Source organism: Anolis sagrei, chromosome 3, assembly GCF_037176765.1.
Source record: "Anolis sagrei isolate rAnoSag1 chromosome 3, rAnoSag1.mat, whole genome shotgun sequence".
Classification (NCBI taxonomy): Eukaryota; Metazoa; Chordata; class Lepidosauria; order Squamata; family Dactyloidae; genus Anolis; species Anolis sagrei.
In genome coordinates this window covers 3689047-3707610 of record NC_090023.1, presented here as the reverse complement: position 1 = coordinate 3707610, position 18564 = coordinate 3689047, and the positions used below count along the sequence as shown (strand labels likewise).

At 47.4% G+C, this 18564-nt stretch overlaps 1 protein-coding gene across 4 annotated transcripts in view; it reads left to right on the top strand.

Moving 5' to 3' along the window:
* PDE2A (phosphodiesterase 2A) overlaps window positions 1-18564 on the top strand; it is a 505312-nt gene that overhangs the window by 225266 nt on the left and 261482 nt on the right. The window contains exon 1 of one of the 4 annotated variants that reach the window (XM_067466419.1): window positions 11327-11389. The exons of the other annotated variants lie outside the window; for them this stretch is intronic. Within the exon in view, the coding sequence (XP_067322520.1) occupies window positions 11333-11389 (57 nt within the window). The 5' untranslated portion in view covers window positions 11327-11332. Of the gene's footprint in view, window positions 1-11326; window positions 11390-18564 lie in introns of those variants that run through there. 4 annotated transcript variants of the gene reach the window in all.

The following is an 18564-nucleotide window of genomic DNA, read 5'->3' as shown; positions in this document are numbered from 1 at the left end:
ACATAGTTGGATGGGTGGGTGGGTGAGTGGATAGATGCATAGATGGATAGATGGATGGATGGATGGATGGATGAGTAGGTAGGTAGATGATAGAGAGAGAGAAAGATAGGTGAATGGATGGATAGATACATAGATAGATAGATGCACAGATGCATAGAGAGAGAGAGAGAGAGATAAGCTGATTGAAAGATAGATTATTGATAGATGCCAAATGATAATATAGACAGACAAAGTAATTGGAAATAGATAGATAGACAGACAGACAGACAGACAGACAGATAGGCTGATTACAAAGACAGATAGATAGATAATAGTCTGATAACAAGAGAAAGAGAGGAAAGAAGGAAGGAAGGAAGGAAGGAAGGAAGGAAGGAAGGAAGGAAGTGACTGAAAATATGACTGATTGTATGACTGATTGGAACGACAGAGGATACATAGATAAGAGATAGACTGATTGGAAAGAAAGCCTGGAAATCTGACATATATATTGAAAAGGAAAAAAAGAGCCAGAAAGAACAGATTAATTGACTGGTTGAAAGAGACGTACAGAGAGTCCGATAGAAGGACAGATGAGAGTGAGATCGACGCTGAATGAAAATACAGGCAGATTGACTTGTTAGATAGATAAACAGACAGGCAGGCAGGCAGATGCTCAGTAGATAGATAGATAGATGACATACAGTTAAATCGCTGTTGGCAGCAGGGTTGCTTGGCACCAGTTGGTCTCAAACAGGGAGGAGGGAGGTGAGGCCGACACCAGTGCCCCCAGTGCCCAGAGTGCTGCTTATACTGGGCAGACTGGGCGGGAAGGGGAGGGTGGGTGGATGCCAAGGACAACTTGCCAGCCTTGAAGCTGCCCCTAGAGCCTGGGAAGCCCTGAGTTGCCGTGAGACCTCGGCACGCTTCCCCTCCTTCAGGTTTCAAGATTTCACGTTGGAGGATCACCAACACGGAGTGGCATTTCGCCGTTGCCAGCGCTTCCAGATGGCACACACCAAGCGACGAGAGAGGTTTCCAAGTCAGTCTGTGATGGCATTTATTCCCACACATATAATTTCCTTTAAGAACACAGGTTTTGCTGGCAGACAACGGCATCAGATAGTTTCCACGACCATCAGGGGACAAATACACTCATAGAATAATAGAATCAAAGAGTTGGAAGAGACCCCATGGGCCATCCAGTCCAACCCCATTCTGCCAAGAAGCAGGAATATTGCATTCAAAGCACCCCTGACAGATGGCCATCCAGCCTCTGTTTCAAAGCTTCCAAAGAAGGAGCCTCCACCACACTCCGGGGCAGAGAGTTCCACTGCTGAACTCCTCTCACAGTCATGGAATCATAGAATCAAAGAGTTGGAAGAGACCTCCTGGGTCATCATCCAGTCCAACCCCCTTCTGCCAAGAAGCAGGAATATTGCATTCAAATCACCCCTGACAGATGGCCATCCATCCTCCGTTTAAAAGCTTCCAAAGAAGGAACCTCCACCACACTCCGGGGCAGAGAGTTCCACTGCTGAACGGCTCTCACAGTCAGGAAGTTCTTCCTCATGTTCAGATGGAATCTCCTCTCTTGTAGTTTGAAGCCATTGTTCCATTGCGTCCTAGTCTCCAAGGAAGCAGAAAGGAAGCGTGCTCCCTCCTCCTCCCTGTGGCTTCCTCTCTCACATATTTATACATGGCTATCATGTCTCCTCTCAGCCTTCTCTTCTTCAGGCTAAACATGCCCAGCTCTTTAAGCCGCTCCTCATAGGGCTTGTTCTCCAGACGCTTGATCATTTTAGTCACCCTCCTGTGGGCACATTCCAGGCTTCGAGGCTTTGAAGAAGGACTCCAAGGTGCTTCTGCAAAGCTCTCAGAACAGATTTATTTCCCTCCTGACATGGGGATTGCCAATCACACTGCAAATATGTATTGCATTTGTGTTCCTTTGTGTCATTTCTGCCTTATAGTGACCCTAAGATAACTGTATTTCAGGGTCTCCTTGGAACGAATATTATTATTATTATTATTATTATTATTATTATTATTTACATGTACATAACAACACAGCACATATGCACATGAGGTCCACATGTTTGGGATTCATCTCTGAATATTGGGGCTCTTCGCAAGGGTCTGGGATATATTATTATTATTATTATTATTATTATTCTATTTTTATGTACATAACAATACAGCACACATGCACATGAGGTTCAAGTGCCTGGGATTCATCTCTGAATATTGGGCTCTTCCCAAGGGACTAAGATATTAGGGATATTATATTAATATTATATTATTATTGTTATTATATATTTTATATTATATTATATTATATTGTATATTGTGGCAATATATAGACACTGTAGACAGTCCACGTTTCGCAGGCATATAGCAGGGTTGGGAGGACAATGGCTTTATAAACAAGCATCTTGGTCTCCCTACGGATGTCCCAGTCTTCAAACACTCTCTGCTTCATTCGGAGAAATGCTGTACTCGCAGAGTTCAGACGGTGTTGAATTTCAGTGTCAGTGTTGACTTTGGTGGAGAGGTGGCTGCCAAGGGAGTGCAAATGGTCAACATTTTCTAATGTTATGCCATTAAGCTGTATCTCTGGCATTGGAGAGGGATTGGCCGGTGCCTGCTGGAAGAGGACTTTCATTTTCTCTATGTTCAATGACAGGCCGAGCTTCTCGTATAGAATCGTAGAATCAAAGAGTTGGAATAGACCTCATGGGCCATCCAGTCCAACCCCATTCTGCCAAGAAGCAGGAATATTGCATTCAAATCACCCCTGACAGATGGCCATCCAGCCTCTGTTTAAAAGCTGCCAAAGAAGGAGCCTCCACCACACTCCGGGGCAGAGAGTTCCACTGCTGAACAGCTCTCACAGTCAGGAAGTTCTTCCTAATGTTCAGATGGAATCTCCTCTCTTGTAGTTTGAAGCCATTGCTCCGCGTCCTAGTCTCCAAGGAAGCAGAAAACAAGCTTGCTCCCTCCTCCTCCCTGTGGCTTCCTCTCACATATTTATACATGGCTCTTATCATTTCTCCTCCCAGCCTTCTCTTCTTCAGGCTAAACATGCCCAGCTCCTTAAGCCGCTCCTCATAGGGCTTGTTCTCCAGACCCTTGATCATTTTAGTCGCCCTCCTCTGGACAGTATGCTTCTGCGAAGGTGTTTAGAGTGGCTTGTAGGTCTTCTTCTGAATGCGCACAGATGACGTTGTCATCAGCATACTGGAGTTCTATAATAGATGTTGTTGTTACCTTGCTTTTGGCTTTCAGTCTGCTGAGGTTAAACAGCTTGCCTTCTGTTCGACAGATGATTTCCACCAGTCGGAAGCGCCCCATCAACAGGGTATCCTGTTGTATCATAGAGATGGAGATGGAAAGTAAGGTTGGGGCAAAAACACATCCCTGTTTGACACCATTGCCACCTTAAATGGGTCACCTTGGGAGCCATTGCTGTCCAAGATTGTTGCCATCATGGAGGAGCCACAGGGTGAACCTATCATCTAGTAGCCTAGAATCGCATGGGCCTTTTGAGCTGCTGCATCACGCTGTTGGCTCATGTCCATCTTGTGATTCACAAAGACTCCTAGATCCCTTTTACTTGGACTGTTGTCAAGCCAGGTGTCATTCATCTTATATCTGTGCATTCCAATTTTTTTTCCTTCCTTAAATGTCTCCCCTGTTGAAATTAATTTGGTTAGTTTTAGCCCAGCTCTCCAATCTGTTAAGGTCACTGCAATATAGGAACTCGGCAGGGAATCCGGCTGTTGGCAGCAGAGCTAAAAATGTGTTAACACAGGAAGATTTTTGCATTTCTCTCTAACTTCTCTAGAGTCACCTACACAATGGGAACTGGAGAATATAATAGAGTTGAAGGGACCCCTAAAGATCATCCAGTCCAACCCCATTCTGTTAGGCAGGAAGACACCATCCAATCCCGCCACCCCCAACAGATAGCCATCCAGGTTCCCGAGAAGAAGACTTTACTAGATTCTCTGCTGATCAGCTCTGACTGTCAGGACGTTCTTAGAATCATAGAATCCTAGAGTTGGAAGAGACCTCATGGGCCATCCAGTCCAACCCCCTGCCAAGAAGCAGGAATATTGCATTCAAATCACCCCTGACAGATGGCCATCCAGCCTCTGCTTAAAAGCTTCCAAAGAAGGAGCCTCCACCACACTCCGGGGCAGAGAGTTCCACTGCTGAACGGCTCTCACAGTCAGGAAGTTCTTCCTCGTGTTCAGATGGAATCTTCTTTCTTGTAGTTTGAAGCCATTGTTCCATTGTGTCCTAGTCTCCAGGGTAGCAGTAAACAAGCTTGCTCCCTCCTCCTCCCTGTGGCTTCCTCTCACATATTTATACATGGCTATCATGTCTCCTCTCAGCCTTCTCTTCTTCAAGCTAAACATGCCCAGCTCCTTAAGCCGCTCCACATAGGGCTTGTTCTCCAGACCCTGGATCATTTTAGTCGCCCTCCTCTGGACACATTCCAACTTAGAGTCAACATCTCTCTTGAATTGTGGTGCCCAGAATTGGATACAATATTCCAGGTGTCTTACTTACTTACTTACTTACTTACTTAGGCGATCCCTCGTAGTCCAAGGATGATGGTCCTCCAAGTTCGGTGTCCTGGGGGTGGGTTCGTAGGTGGCTGTGGAGCCCTATTCTTGACCTGCATCTTCTCCCACAGTGAGGGCATTGGTTTCCAGATGGGAGGCGGTCCCAGTCAGGGTTGGCTTGACGCGCCTTCCTCTTGGCACGCTTCTCCCTTTCACCCTCCATTCACGCCTCCTCAAATTCTGCAGCACTGCTGGTCACAGCTGACCTCCAGCTGGAGGTCTCAAGGGCCAGGGCTTCCCAGTTCTCAGTGTCTATGCCAGAGTTTTTAAGGATGGCTTTGAGCCCATCTTTAAATTTCTTTTCCTGTCCACCAACACTCCGTTTTCCATTCTTGAGTAACTGCTTTGGGAGATGGTGGTCGGGCATCTGGACAACATGGTCGGTCCGGCGGAGCTGATGGCAGAGGACCATCACTTCAATGCTGGTGGTTTAACCAAGGTGGAATAGAGCATGGGGAGCAGGACTTCCCTAGATCTAGGCACTAGGCTCCTGTTGATGCAGGCCACAATCCCATTGGCTTTTTTTTGCCACCACATCACGTTGTTGGCTCATGTTTATCTAGTCAAACCCCTTTCTTCCATGCAGGAAAAGCACAATCCAATCACCCTTGACAGATGACCATCCCAACTCTGCCAAAAAAGGAGTTTCCACCACAACTTCTCTGGACAGCTCCAAAAGGAAGTTGGATAGCTCCCTTCTGGGGATACTTTAGCTGGAGACCTTGCATTGAGCAAAAGAGGGTTGGACTAGGTGGCCTCTGGTTGCCCCTTCCAACTTTATTTTGTGATCCTGTTTTGGCCCCATCACAATAGAATCATAGAATCATAGAATCATAGAATCATAGAATCAAAGAGTTGGAAGAGACCTCCTGGGCCACCCAGTCCAACCCCATTCTGCCAAGAAGCAGGAATATTGCATTCAAATCACCCCTGACAGATGGCCATCCAGCCTTTGTTTCAAAGCTTCCAAAGAAGGAGCCTCCACCACGCTCCGGGGCAGAGAGTTCCACTGCTGAACGGCTCTCACAGTCAGGAAGTTCTTTCTCATGTTCAGATGGAATCTCCTCTCTTGTAATTTGAAGCCATTGTTCCACTGCGTCCTAGTCTCCAGGGAAGCAGAAAACAAGCTTGCTCCCTCCTCCTCCCTGTGGCTTCCTCTCACATATTTATACATGGCTATCATATCTCCTCTCAGGCTTCTCTTCTTCAGGCTAAACATGCCCAGCTCCTTAAGCCGCTCCTCATAGGGCTTGTTCTCCAGACCCTTGATCATTTTAGTCGCCCTCCTCTGGACAGTATGCTTCTGCGAAGGTGTTTAGAGTGGCTTGTAGGTCTTCTTCTGAATGCGCACAGACGACATTGTCATCAGCATACTGGAGTTCTATAATAGATGTTGTTACTTTGGTTTTGGCTTTCAGTCTGCTGAGGTTAAATAGCTTGCCATCTGTTCGACAGATGATTTCCACTCCGGTGGGAAGCTTCCCATCAACAAGGTGAAGTTTCATAGCGATGGAGATGGAAAATAAGGTTGGGGCAAAAACACATCCCTGTTTGACACCATTGCCACTTTAAATGGGTCACTTTGGGAGCCATTGCTGTCCAATATTGTTGCCATCATGGAGGAGCCACAGGGTGAATCTATTGTCTAATAGCCTAGAATCAGATGGGCCTTTTGAGCTGCCGCATCACGCTGTTGGCTCATGTTCAGCTTGTGATCCATAAAGACTCCTAGATCCCTTTCACTTAGACTGTTGTCAAGCCAGGTGTCATTCATCTTATATCTGTGCATTCCAATTTTTTTTCCTTCCTTAAATGTCTCCCCTGTTGAAATTAATTTGGTTAGTTTTAGCCCAGCTCTCCAATCTGTTAAGGTCACTTCAATATAGGAACTCGGCAGGGAATCCGGCTGTTGGCAGCAGAGCTCAAAATGTGTTCACACAGGAAGATTTTTGCATTCCTCTCTAACTTCTCTAGAGTCACCCATACAATGGGAACCAGAGAATATCATAGAGTTGGAAGGGATCCCTAAAGGTCATCCAGTCCAACCCCATTCTGTTAGGCAGGAAGACACCATCCAACCCCCTCCCAACACATAGCCATCCAGGTTCCAGCAAATAAGACTTTACTAGATTCTCTGATAGAAGCAATTTCCACTGTTGACCAGTTCTTACTGTCAGGACGTTCTTAGAATCCTAGAGTTGGAAGAGACCTCCTGGGCCACCCAGTCCAACCCCATTCTGCCAAGAAGCAGGAAAATCACATTCAAAGCACCCCCGACAGATGGCCATCCAGCCTCTGTTTAAAAACCTCCAAAGAAGGAGCCTCCACCACTCTCCGAGGCAGAGAGTTCCACTGCTAAACAGCTCTCAGAGTCAGGAAATTCTTCCTCATGTTCAGATGGAATCTCCTCTCTTGTAGTTTGAAGCCATTCTTCCATTGTGTTCTAGTCTCCAGGGAAGCAGAAAACAAGCTTGCTCCCTCCTGCCTATGACTTCCTCTCACATATTTATACATAGCCCTCATCATATCTCCTCTCAGCCTTCTCTTCTTCAGGCTAAACATGCCCAGCTCTTTAAGCCACTCCTCATAGGGCTTGTTCTCCAGACCCTTGATCCTTTGAGTCTCCCTCCTCTGGACACATTCTAGCTTGTCAATATCTCTCTTCAATTGTGGTGCCCAGAATTGGACACAATATTCCAGGTGTGGTCTAACCAAGGCAGAATAGAGCATGGGGAGCAGGACTTCCCTGGATCTAGACACTATGCTCCTCTTGATGCAGGCCAAAATCCCATTGGCTTTTTTTGCCGCCACATCACATTGTTGGCTTATGTTTAACTTGTTGTCCACGAGAACTCCGAGATCTTTTTCACACCTGACCACAAGTTGAGAAATGCTTCCTTAAGGCCATCCAGTCCCAACTCCCTTCAATCATGGTGCCCAGAATTGCACACAGTGTGATTCCAGGTAAAGTGGTCTAACCAAAGCGGAATAGAGCACGGGGAGCATGACTTCCCTGGATCTAGCCACTAGACTCCTATTGATGCAGGACAAAATCCCATTGGCTTTTTTTGCCACCGCATCACATTGTTGGCTCATGTTTATCTAGTCAAACCCCCTTCTTCCATACAGGAAAAGCACAATCCAATCACCCTTGACAGATGACCACCCAGACTCTGCTTAAAAGCCCCCAAAAAAGGAGTTTCCACCACAACTTCTCTGGACAGCTCAAAAAGGAAGTTAGACAGCTCCGTTCTTGGGATACTTTAGCTCAGTGGTTCTCAACCTGTGGGTCCCCAGGTGTTTTGGCCTACAATCCCCAGGAATCCTAGTCAGTTTACCAGCTGTTAGGATTTCTGGGAGTTGAAGTCCAACAACATCTGGGGACGCCAGGTTGAGAATCACTGCAGTAGCTGGAGACCTTGCATTGAGCAAAAGAGGGTTGGACTAGGTGGCCTCTGGGTGCCCCTTCCAACTTTATTTTGTGATCCTGTTTTGGCCCCATCACAATTGAATCATAGAATCAAAGAGTTGGAAGAGACCTCATGGGCCATCATCCAGTCCAAACCCATTCTGCCAAGAAGCAGGAATATTGCATTCAAATCACCCCTGACAGATGGCCATCCAGCCTCTGTTTAAAAGCTTCCAAAGAAGGAGCCTCCACCACACTCCGGGGCAGAGAGTTCCACTGCTGAACAGCTCTCACAGTCAGGAAGTTCTTCCTCATGTTCATCCTCCTTTAGTTACATCCAGAGAGCACTGTGGACTCAAACAATGATGGATCTGGACCAAACTTGACATGGATACTTATTATGACCACATGTGAACACTGGTGGAGTTTGGTGAAAACAGACCTTGATGTTTGGGAGTTGTAGTTGCTAGGATTTATAGTTCACCTACAATCAAAGAGCATTCTGAAACTCACCAACAATAGAATGGGGCCAAACTTCCCACAAAGAACCCTCATGACCAAAAGAAAAGACTGTGTTTTCTGATGGTCTTTGGTGAGCCCTCAGGGGTCCCGACCCCCAGGTTGAGAAACGCTGTTTTAGCTGGAGACCTTGCATTGAGCAAAAGAGGGTTGGACTAGGTGGCCTCTGGGTGCCCCTTCCAATTTTATTTTGTGACCCTGTTTTGGCCCCATCACCATACACAATTGCTTTACTTTTTGACCACAAATATGGAGGACCAAGTGTATTTCTTCCTTGTAACACCACAAGCAATACCTTTATTCCCTTTTAGATATCCCTGAATATAATCCCTGTCGTCTTGCACAAAGCATGCTGTCTGGGGATGATGGGTATTGTAGTCGAGCAGGTCTGCAGGTAGGGACGCGATTTCAAGAGTTTGTCCCTTTAGCTTCAGCCTGGCTTTGCACCCTATGACTGAGATCCTGGGCTGTTTGAATGAAAGGACATCATTATCCTTTTAGGGCAGAAGGTCTCTTGTCACATCTGATATCCGACTGCTCCTCCTGGCTGTGACTGACTGCAGGCGATGGGCTCTTTGGCATCTTGCAAAACAGCTGCCTGACGGAAATTGCCCCTGATCTCCCTGTCGGCGCTTTGAAAATAAATACCTTGTGCTGTCATGAACGTGAAGGGAGACAAGAAAACTACAATTCCCCCTGGGAGGGGATTGAAGGAAGACAGGAGCTCCAGACATGACATCTGTCACCAACCCATTTGTGCAAATGCCGTGGCAAAAAAGAGATCCATCTTAAGCAGACAAGGGCAAGTTAAGGCGGATTGAGGTCTTCAATAGACCCCCCTCTTATCCTGCATGGCTAGAGTGGGGCCAAATGAGGGCACCCCGCTGCAAATAACAATTTTTCCAGTCTTCCCATTTCTAGTACAGACAGTCTCCAAGTTATGAGCAAGGAGATTCCATCTGAACATGAGGAAGAACTTCCTGACTGTGAGAGTCGTTCAGCAGTGGAACTCTCTGCCCCAGAGTGTGGTGGAGGCCCCTTCTTTGGAAGCTTTTAAACAGAGGTTGGATGGCCATCTGTCAGGGGTGATTTGAATGCAATATTCCTGCCTCTTGGCAGAATGGGGTTGGACTGGATGATGGCCCAGGAGGTCTCTTCCAACTCTTTGATTCTATGATTCTGTGATTCTAGTGGCTGGTCATTTGTGTAGATGTTGAACATGGATGGAGCGAGCACGCTCCCCTGAGGCAGGCCGTTCTTCTGTTTCCGCCATCTGCTTCTCTGGCCCTGGAACTCAACAAAAAAGCTCCTGTTTTGTAGCAGGTTTTCTATGAGGCGGGTGAGGTACTGAGTGATTAATTGCGGCATTCCTTCCTAAGTGATTGCAAACATCCTCCTTCGTGATCTGCTCCAGTATCTTTCCTGATCTTGATGTGCCTCAGTCATTGTTTGGGTCCTCTTTCTTTCTCTTCTCAAAGACGTCGACCACATTGGCCCTCCTCCAGTCTGTTGGGACTTCTCCTGTTCTCCAAGAATTCTCAGTATGATCTAGTTGAAGTGACTACTGCCAGGGGCGGCTCGTCCATTACGCGAAGTAAGCGGTCGCAGAACACCTTTTTTTTTGCCAGGGGCGCAGAGGCGTTTCTGTAAATGCCCCTCGACCACCACTTGAGAAGCGCCCCCTCAGCTCACAAAAGCCCTAGCAGTCTGGGGGGAGTCTCAGCTTTCTCGCCTCGCTGCCGGGCGATCCACTTCCCAAAGGGGCCGGGCCCTTGAGCCTCGCCTAGCCCCTCTCGTTCCCGCTCCACACCGCCACCGGGTGTGTGAGCAGAGCCGGCGCTCAATCGTTCTCCGCGTTGTATCCCTTCCCCATGACCGGCTCCCTTTCCCGATCCCCCGGCGCTCCACCCGCCTCCTCTCCTCTCCCCAATCCGCGGGTGGGCCAAGGGGTGGAGCCACCGCGTCTGGCCCACTTCGGGTCCGGAGGCGTGTCTGAAGACCCCGGCGTGCGCACCAAAAGTCGCCTCTTCTCCTGACTTTCTCTTCAGTCATTGGGACCAAGAGAGAGAGAGAGAGAGAGAGCCCCTCCGGCTGGAGGTATCTCCCACCTCAGCTCCCTCCTTTGTTTTTGCGCCTACCTTCAGGAAAGGTGGGCATCTCCACCTCTCTCTCTCTCTCTCTCTCTCGGTCCCAATGGCTGAGGAGAAAGTCAGGAGAAGAGGTGACTTTTGGTGCACACGCTGGGGTCTTCAGGCACGCCTCCGGACCCAAAGCGGGCCAGGCAAGGGAGCAAGTGTGGCAAGTGTAGTTACTGGGATATATAGTTCACCTACAATCAAAGAGCATTCTGAACTCCAACAATGATGGAATTGAACCAAATATGGCACACAGAACTCCCACGACAAACAGAAAATATATATCAACAATTGGTTGGGGGGGGGGGGGGCGCCAAAATACTGTTTGCTTACCTTTGAAAATTACCTAGGGCCGCCTCTGACTACTGCCAAACCATCTCCTGGGGGTTGGCTATGAGGAGTCTGTGGCAAGGGATCCCCTTAGTGTCCTTATACATGGATGTTGCAGCCCTTCTCCATTCATTGCTGGGCCGAACATGAGCCCGCCTCACCCCGTCATGTGCACAGCCTCGGGCGTTGGGTGCCGGCATGCTTAGCCATGTGGTCCATCCCACAAATAGTTCCCTGCACTAATTTTGTCAGGGAGTTGCTTAGTGACCAGCATCACATCGTGGCAACAGAAACTCTATCGGATCCTCTGTGTGTCTCCAGCGGCGGAAATGGAAGGAGGGAGGCCGCCGCGTCCGAAAATGGCAGGAAAGCAACTGTTTGCCTTGGTAGGAGAGTCCAGGTCGCAAAAGACAGAATGTCCCCTGAGAGGAGAGTGTTTGGGGACACAAAGACTGAATATTTGTGTTGTTTCCAAGTGGTGGCTTTGCAAGGGTGTATCTACACTATAGATGGAATGCAGTTTGACACTATTCTATGGCTATGGACGCCTGGGAGTTGTAGTTTTACAAGGTTTATAGCCTTTTCTGCCCAAAGAGTGCAAAGTACAACTTCCAGGATTCCATAGCATTGAGCCACGGCAGTCCTGGGAGTCGTAGTTTGATGGGGCATCAGCGCCCTTTGGCAGGAAGACTAATGCCCTTGCACATCTACAACTCCCAGAGTTCCATAACATTGAGCTATGGTAGCTAAAGTAGGGTCAAGCATGCATTATTTGTATAGTGTTGATGAGCCCAATGCTATGGAATCCCGGGAGTTGTAGTTCAGTGGGGTGTCAGCACCCATTGGCAGGAAGACTAATGGCCTTGCACAACTACAACTCCCAAAATTCCATAGCATTGAGCCATGGCTGTTAAAATGGGGTCAAGCATGCATTATTTCTACAGTGTAGATGCCCCCAATGCTATGGAATCCTGGGAGTTGTAGTTTGGTGGGGCATCAGCACCCTTTGGCAGGAAGACTAATGACTTTGCACAACTACAACTCCCAGGATTCCATAGCATTGAACCACAGCAGGTAAAGTGGGGTCAAGCAGTGTTGATGTGCCCAATGCTATGGAATCCCGGGAGTTGTAGTTCAGTGGGGTGTCAGCACCCATTGGCAGGAAGACTAATGGCCTTGCACAACTACAACTCCCAAAATTCCATAGCATTGAGCCATGGCTGTTAAAATGGGGTCAAGCATGCATTATTTCTACAGTGTAGATGCCCCCAATGCTATGGAATCCTGGGAGTTGTAGTTTGGTGGGGCATCAGCACCCTTTGGCAGGAAGACTAATGACTTTGCACAACTACAACTCCCAGGATTCCATAGCATTGAACCACAGCAGGTAAAGTGGGGTCAAGCAGTGTTGATGTGCCCAATGCTATGGAATCCTGGGAGTTGTAGTTCGGTGGGGTGTCAGCACTCTTTGGCAAGGAAGACTAATGTCCTTGCACATCTACAACTCCCAGAGTTCCATAGCATTGAGCCACGGCAGTTAAAGTGAGGTCATGCATGCATTATTTGTTCAGCGTTGATGCGCCCAATGCTATAGAATCCTGGGAATTGTAGTTCGGTGGGGCATCAGCACCCTTTGGCAAGGAAGATTAATGCCCTTGCACAACTACAACTCCCAGGGTTTCATAGCATTGAGCCATGGCAGTTAAAGTGGGGTCAAGCATGCATTATTTGTACAGTGTAGATGTCCTCAATGCTGTAGAATATTGGGAGTTGTAGTTCAGTGGGGTGTCAGCACCCATTGGCAGGAAGACTAATGGCCTTGCACAACTACAACTCCAATGATTCCTTAGCATTGAGCCATGGCAGTTAAAGTGGGGTCAAGCATGCATTATTTCTACAATGTAGATGCCCTCAATGTTATAGAATCCTGGGAATTGTAGTTCGGTGGGGCATCAGCACCCTTTGGCAGGAAGACTAATGGCCTTGCACAACTACAACTCCCAGAGTTCCATAGCATTGAGCCATGGCAGTTAAAGTGGGGTCATGCATGCATTATTTGTACAGTGTAAATGGCCCCAGTGCTATGGAATCCTGGGAGTTGTAGTTCGGTGGGGCATCAGCACCCTTTGGCAGGAAGACTAATGGCTTTGCACAGCTACAACTCCCAGGGTTTCATAGCATTGAGCCATGGTAGTTAAGGTGGGGTCAAGCATGCATCATTTGTACAGTGTTGATGCGCCCAATGCTATGGAATCCTGGGAGTTGTAGTTCAGTGGGGCATCAGCTCCCTTTGGCAAGGAAGACTAATGGCCTTACACATCTACAACTCTCAGAGTTCCATAGCATTGAGCCATGGTAGTTAAAGTGGGGTCAAGCATGCATTATTTGTACAGTGTAGATGCCCTCAATGCTGTAGAATATTGGGAGTTGTAGTTTGGTGGCGCATCAGCACTCTTTGGCAAGGAAGACTAATGGCCTTGCACAGCTACAACTCCAATCATTCCTTAGCATTGAGCCATGGCAGTTAAAGTGGGGTCAAGCATGCATTATTTCTACAATGTAGATGCCCTCAATGTTATAGAATCCTGGGAGTTGTAGTTTGGTGGGAGCATCAGCACCCTTTGGCAAGGAAGACTAATGGACTTGCACAACTACAACTCTCAGGATCCCATAGCATTGAGCCATGGTAGTTAAAGTGCGGTCAAGCATGCATTATTTGTACAGTGTAGATGCCCTCAATGCTGTAGAACATTGGGAGTTGTTGTTCAGTGGGGTGTCAGCACCCTTTGGCAGGAAGACTAATGGCACAACTACAACTCCCAGAGTTTCATACAATTGAGCCACGGCAGTTAAAGTGGGGTCAAGCATGCATTATTTGTACAGTGTTGATGCGCCCAATGCTATGGAATCCTGGGAGTTGTAGTTCGGTGGGGCATCAGCACCCTTTGGCAAGGAAGATTAATGCCCTTGCACAACTACAACTCGCAGGATTCCATAGCATTGAGCCACGGCAGTTAAAGTGGGGTCAAGCATGCATTATTTGTACAGTGTTGATGCACCCAATGCTATGGAATCCTGGGAGTTGTAGTTCAGTGGGGCATCAGCTCCCTTTGGCAAGGAAGACTAATGGCCTTGCACAACTACAACTCCCAGAGTTCCATAGCATTGAACCACAGCAGTTAAAGTGGGGTCAAGCAGTGTTGATGTGCCCAATGCTATGGAATCCTGGGAGTTGTAGTTCAATGGGGCATCAACACCCTTTGGCAAGGAAGACTAATGACCTTGCACAACTAAAACTCCCAGGGTTCCATAGCATTGAGCCATGGCTGGTAAAGTGGGGTCAAGCATGCATTATTTGTATAGTCGTGATGTGCCCAGTGCTATGGAATACTGGGAGTTGTAGTTCGGGTTTAGACTTAAGCTGCATTAAGTCTACAGTTTAGAGGCACCCTTATTGTGGAAAGCATGCAACCATTGAGTTTCTCCATGGGTGCATTTACACAGTGGAATTAATGCAGTTTGACACCACTTTAATGGTCATGGCTCAGTGGTATGTAATCCTGGGACTTGCAATTTGATAGGGCTCCAACACTCTGTAAAACTACAACTCCCAGGATTTCACTGTATTGAGCCATGGCAATTAAAGTGGGATTGTTGTGCATTCTTTCTGCAATATAGATGTGCCCCAAGTTTGCATTTCCGCCCCCCAAGGCTCCTCACTTGCCAAATGGGAGGCTTTATGGAGCTTGTCAGAGAGTTGTGAGGTTGAGATGAGCTTTCGAAATGTCTTTTTATGTATTCTCCCTTATTTGTTTCTCTGAGGCTGGAAATGCTGCCGAGAAACAAATGATTAATGGTGATAATGAGAGTTATTCTGGGAATCCGAAAGCGGCGCATCCGAAGCTTGTCGATTCCGTCTCTCCGTGGGTGGAGGAGGCAAGAGGACTGCCAAATTGGGCTTCTGGATGGAAGGGAAAGGGCTTGGAAGAAGCACTCAAGAGTGGCATGCATGTGGGACATTGCAGAGCAATTTGAACTCAAGGAGCAAAACATTTTGGGATGCACCTACAGTGTGGAATGAATGCGGTTGGGCACTGCTTTAACAGCAATCACTCAATGCTGTGGAATCCTGGGAGTTGTCGTTTTGCAAGGTCTTTAGCCACCTCTGCTTCTGCTGCCCTTTGGAGTTTTATGGTGCAGCTACATTGTGGGATTAGCATGGCACTCCTTGTAGTTTGGTAAGGCACCAGCCCTCTTTGGCAGAGAAGGCTCCACATTTCGTAAAACTACACCTCCCATGATATCATAGCATTGAGCTATCATAGTGGTTAAAGTGGTGCCAAACGGCATTCATTCTGTAGTGTAGATGCACCCAAGGTCTTCCAGCGCAACTCTATGAACATATCAAGCAAACCCACAAATAACCAAATTTGCAAAAGTGAAATCTGCCACTGTATCAGTGCAACATTACTTAAGAGAAAATGTATATATTTGCCTGCATAACTCTACTACTCATTTCCACTGAATTCCAAGGAAGCCTCCCAGACCCTGAACTAATGTCTGACTGCTGTGAGGGCTAACAGGTTGAAGCTTAATCCAGACAAGGCAATATACAAATACAGTAAGGAGGAAAAGAGACTATTCCACCAACTCATTAGGAAGACCTTCTTGCTGTCAGAGCTGTTCAACTGTGGAAGTTTAATGGAGTCCCTTTTTCTGGAGGTTTGTGGCCATCTGTCAGGAAGGCTAAGATTGTGTTTTTATCATTGGCAGAAAAGGGTTGGTCTGGATTGCCTTTGGGAGTCCCTCCTAATCTAGTGGAATACAAGCTGCCTGGGAGTCTGGTGGAATCTCCTTCTCTGGAGGTTTCTCAACTAATCCTGGATGGTCATCAGTTGGGAATGCTTCAATTGTGCCTTCCTTCCTGGCAGAAGGAGATTTGACTAGATGGCCTTTGGGGATCCCTTCCAACTCTAGCATTGTACACTTTTCTTCCTCTGCCAAGCAGATTACATTGTGGCATGTTGCAATTATCTCTTTGGCACTGAACTGAGAAGGGACCTCGAGATGCAATGCTATGGGAAAATCTCAAGCGCACTTTTGGCTCCCAGCGAGAGCCTTGGCATGGCTTGATTTAATTGAAGGCTCCTTGGATCCATTCCTTTCTCCTTTGGCCTTTGGCACCACCAACTACGGTTCTTGAAGGAAGAGTGACAGGATGACGGAGAGTGAGGAGCGGAGGACAGGTTGGCAAGGTCTGATTGGATTGCCTGATGTCAAGCACCGATCGAGTTAAGTGCCAATGTTTTCCATCATCTCAATAGACCCTGGCAGGGCCTGCCTGAATGTCTTAAGGCAGTGGTTCTCAACCTTCCTAATGCCACAACCCCTTGGTACAGTTCCTCATGTTGTGGTGACCCCCAACCATAATATTATGTTTGTTGCTACTTCACAACTGTAATTTTGCTGCTGTTATGAATCGTCATGTAGGTATGCAAGATGTATTTTCATTCACTGGACCAAACTTGGCACGAATACCCAATATACCAAAATGTGGATACTAGTGGGGTTGGGGGGAGGGACTGGTTTTATCATTTGAGAGTTGTACTTGCTGGGATTTATAGTTCACCTACAACCAAAGAGCATTCTGATCTCCACCAATGATGGAACTGAACCAGTCTTGGCACACAGGACTCCCATGGCCATCAAGAAACACTAGCAGGGTTTGGTGGGCATGGATCTTGAGTTTGGGAGTTGTAGTTTATCTACATCTGTGGACTCAAACAATGATGGATCAGGACCAAATTTGGCACAAATACTCAATATGCCTAAATGTGAACACTAGTGGAGTTTGGGGAAAATAGACCTTGGCATTTGGGAGTTGTAGTTACTGGGATTTATAGTTCACCTACAACCAAAGAGCATTCTGAACCCCACCAACAATAGAATTGGACCTAACTTTCCACATGTAACCCAGATGACCAAGAGAAAATACTGTGTTTTCCAATGGTCTTTGGCGACCCCTCGGACACCCTCTCACGACCCCCCCCCCCAGGGGTCCCGACCCCCAGGTTGAGAAACACTGTCTTAAGGAAAGATATATTTGCCGGGAAGGGCTGATCTTGATCAAGGAATTAGCAAAAGGGACAGCTCAGCCTTGCCATGTTTTAATGGAGCCCTAATTCACCCCATTTCCTCAAAATAGGTTCAGCACCTTGGAGAACTCCTGGAAAGCTATCCAAAACCTGGACTGGATCCCTGTCTTAATGGGAAGGGAGTCATCAGCAACCATTGGATAAAGGGAGGGAATTGGGTGGAGATTTATTATGCTTACTTATTTCCAGAGAAAGGGTGTGCTTCCAGAGTGAATTATGATGCAATAAGAAGCCAAAAATGCTAATGTAATTGACTCAGGGTGTAGCTGTGCTGGAGAATGAATCTATTGGAGTTCAGCCTGCAATTGTGTTTCAGGATCAGGGTGTTTTGGATGTGGGAAGTGATGCCAATGAATTTCAAGATGGTTGGTGAAGGATACTAATGCAGAGAAGGACGAGGAGATCCCTGTGCAAAGTGTAGTTTCCCATGAGAATGTCCCTGAAGGGTGTGGGGATGATGGTGTACTCCATGAATTGTTACCAGAGGGTTCTCGGGATTTGGGGCTTGAAAACAACTTGGCACCTGACCCAGCTGCAAAACTTAATGAGCAAATAGATAGGAGGCAGGAGATTAGTCAAAACAGGCAGACTAAACAGTTCCTTGTTTGGGAGTGAACTTGTTTTCTGCTTCCCTGGAGACTAGGATGCAATGGGACAATGGCTTCAAACTAAAGAAAGGAGATTCCATCTGAACATGAGGAAACCTTCCTGACTGTGAGAGCCGTTCAGCAGTGGAACTCTCTGCCCCGGAGTGTGGTGGAGGCTCCTTCTTTGGAAGCTTTTAAACAGAGGCTGGATGGCCATCTGTCAGGGGTGCTTTGAATGCAATTTTCCTGCTTCTTGGCAGAAAGGGGTTGGACTGGATGGCCCATGGGGTCTCTTCAAACTCTAGGATTCTATGATTCAGCCTTGGAGCAAGGCAAGAGCAGATCTTCTCTGAAGAAATCTTTCCAATGGGCAAACTTCAGCCCTCCAGGTGTTTTGGACTTCAACTCCCACAATTCCGAACAGGAACACCTGGAGAGAGGTCCGAAGTTGGCCCAGGTTTGCTGTAGGTCCATAAGGTCCCTTAGCATTGCTTACTTAGGCAATCCTTCATAGTCTGAGGATGATGGTCCTTCAAGTGTAGTGTCGTGGCGGTGAGTGCGTAGGTGACTGTGGAGCCCTATTCTTGACCTGCATCTTCTCCCGCAGTGAAGGCATTGGTTTCCAGACAGAAGGCGGTCCTGGTCGGGGTTGGCTTGATGCACCTTCCTCTTGGCACATTTCTCTCTTTCACTCTCCATTCATGCCTCTTCAAATTCTGCAGCACTGCTGGTCACAGCTGACTTCCAGCTGCAGCGCTCAAGGGCCAGGGCTTCCCAGTTCTCAGTGTCTATGCCAGAATTTTTAGGGTTGGCTTTGAG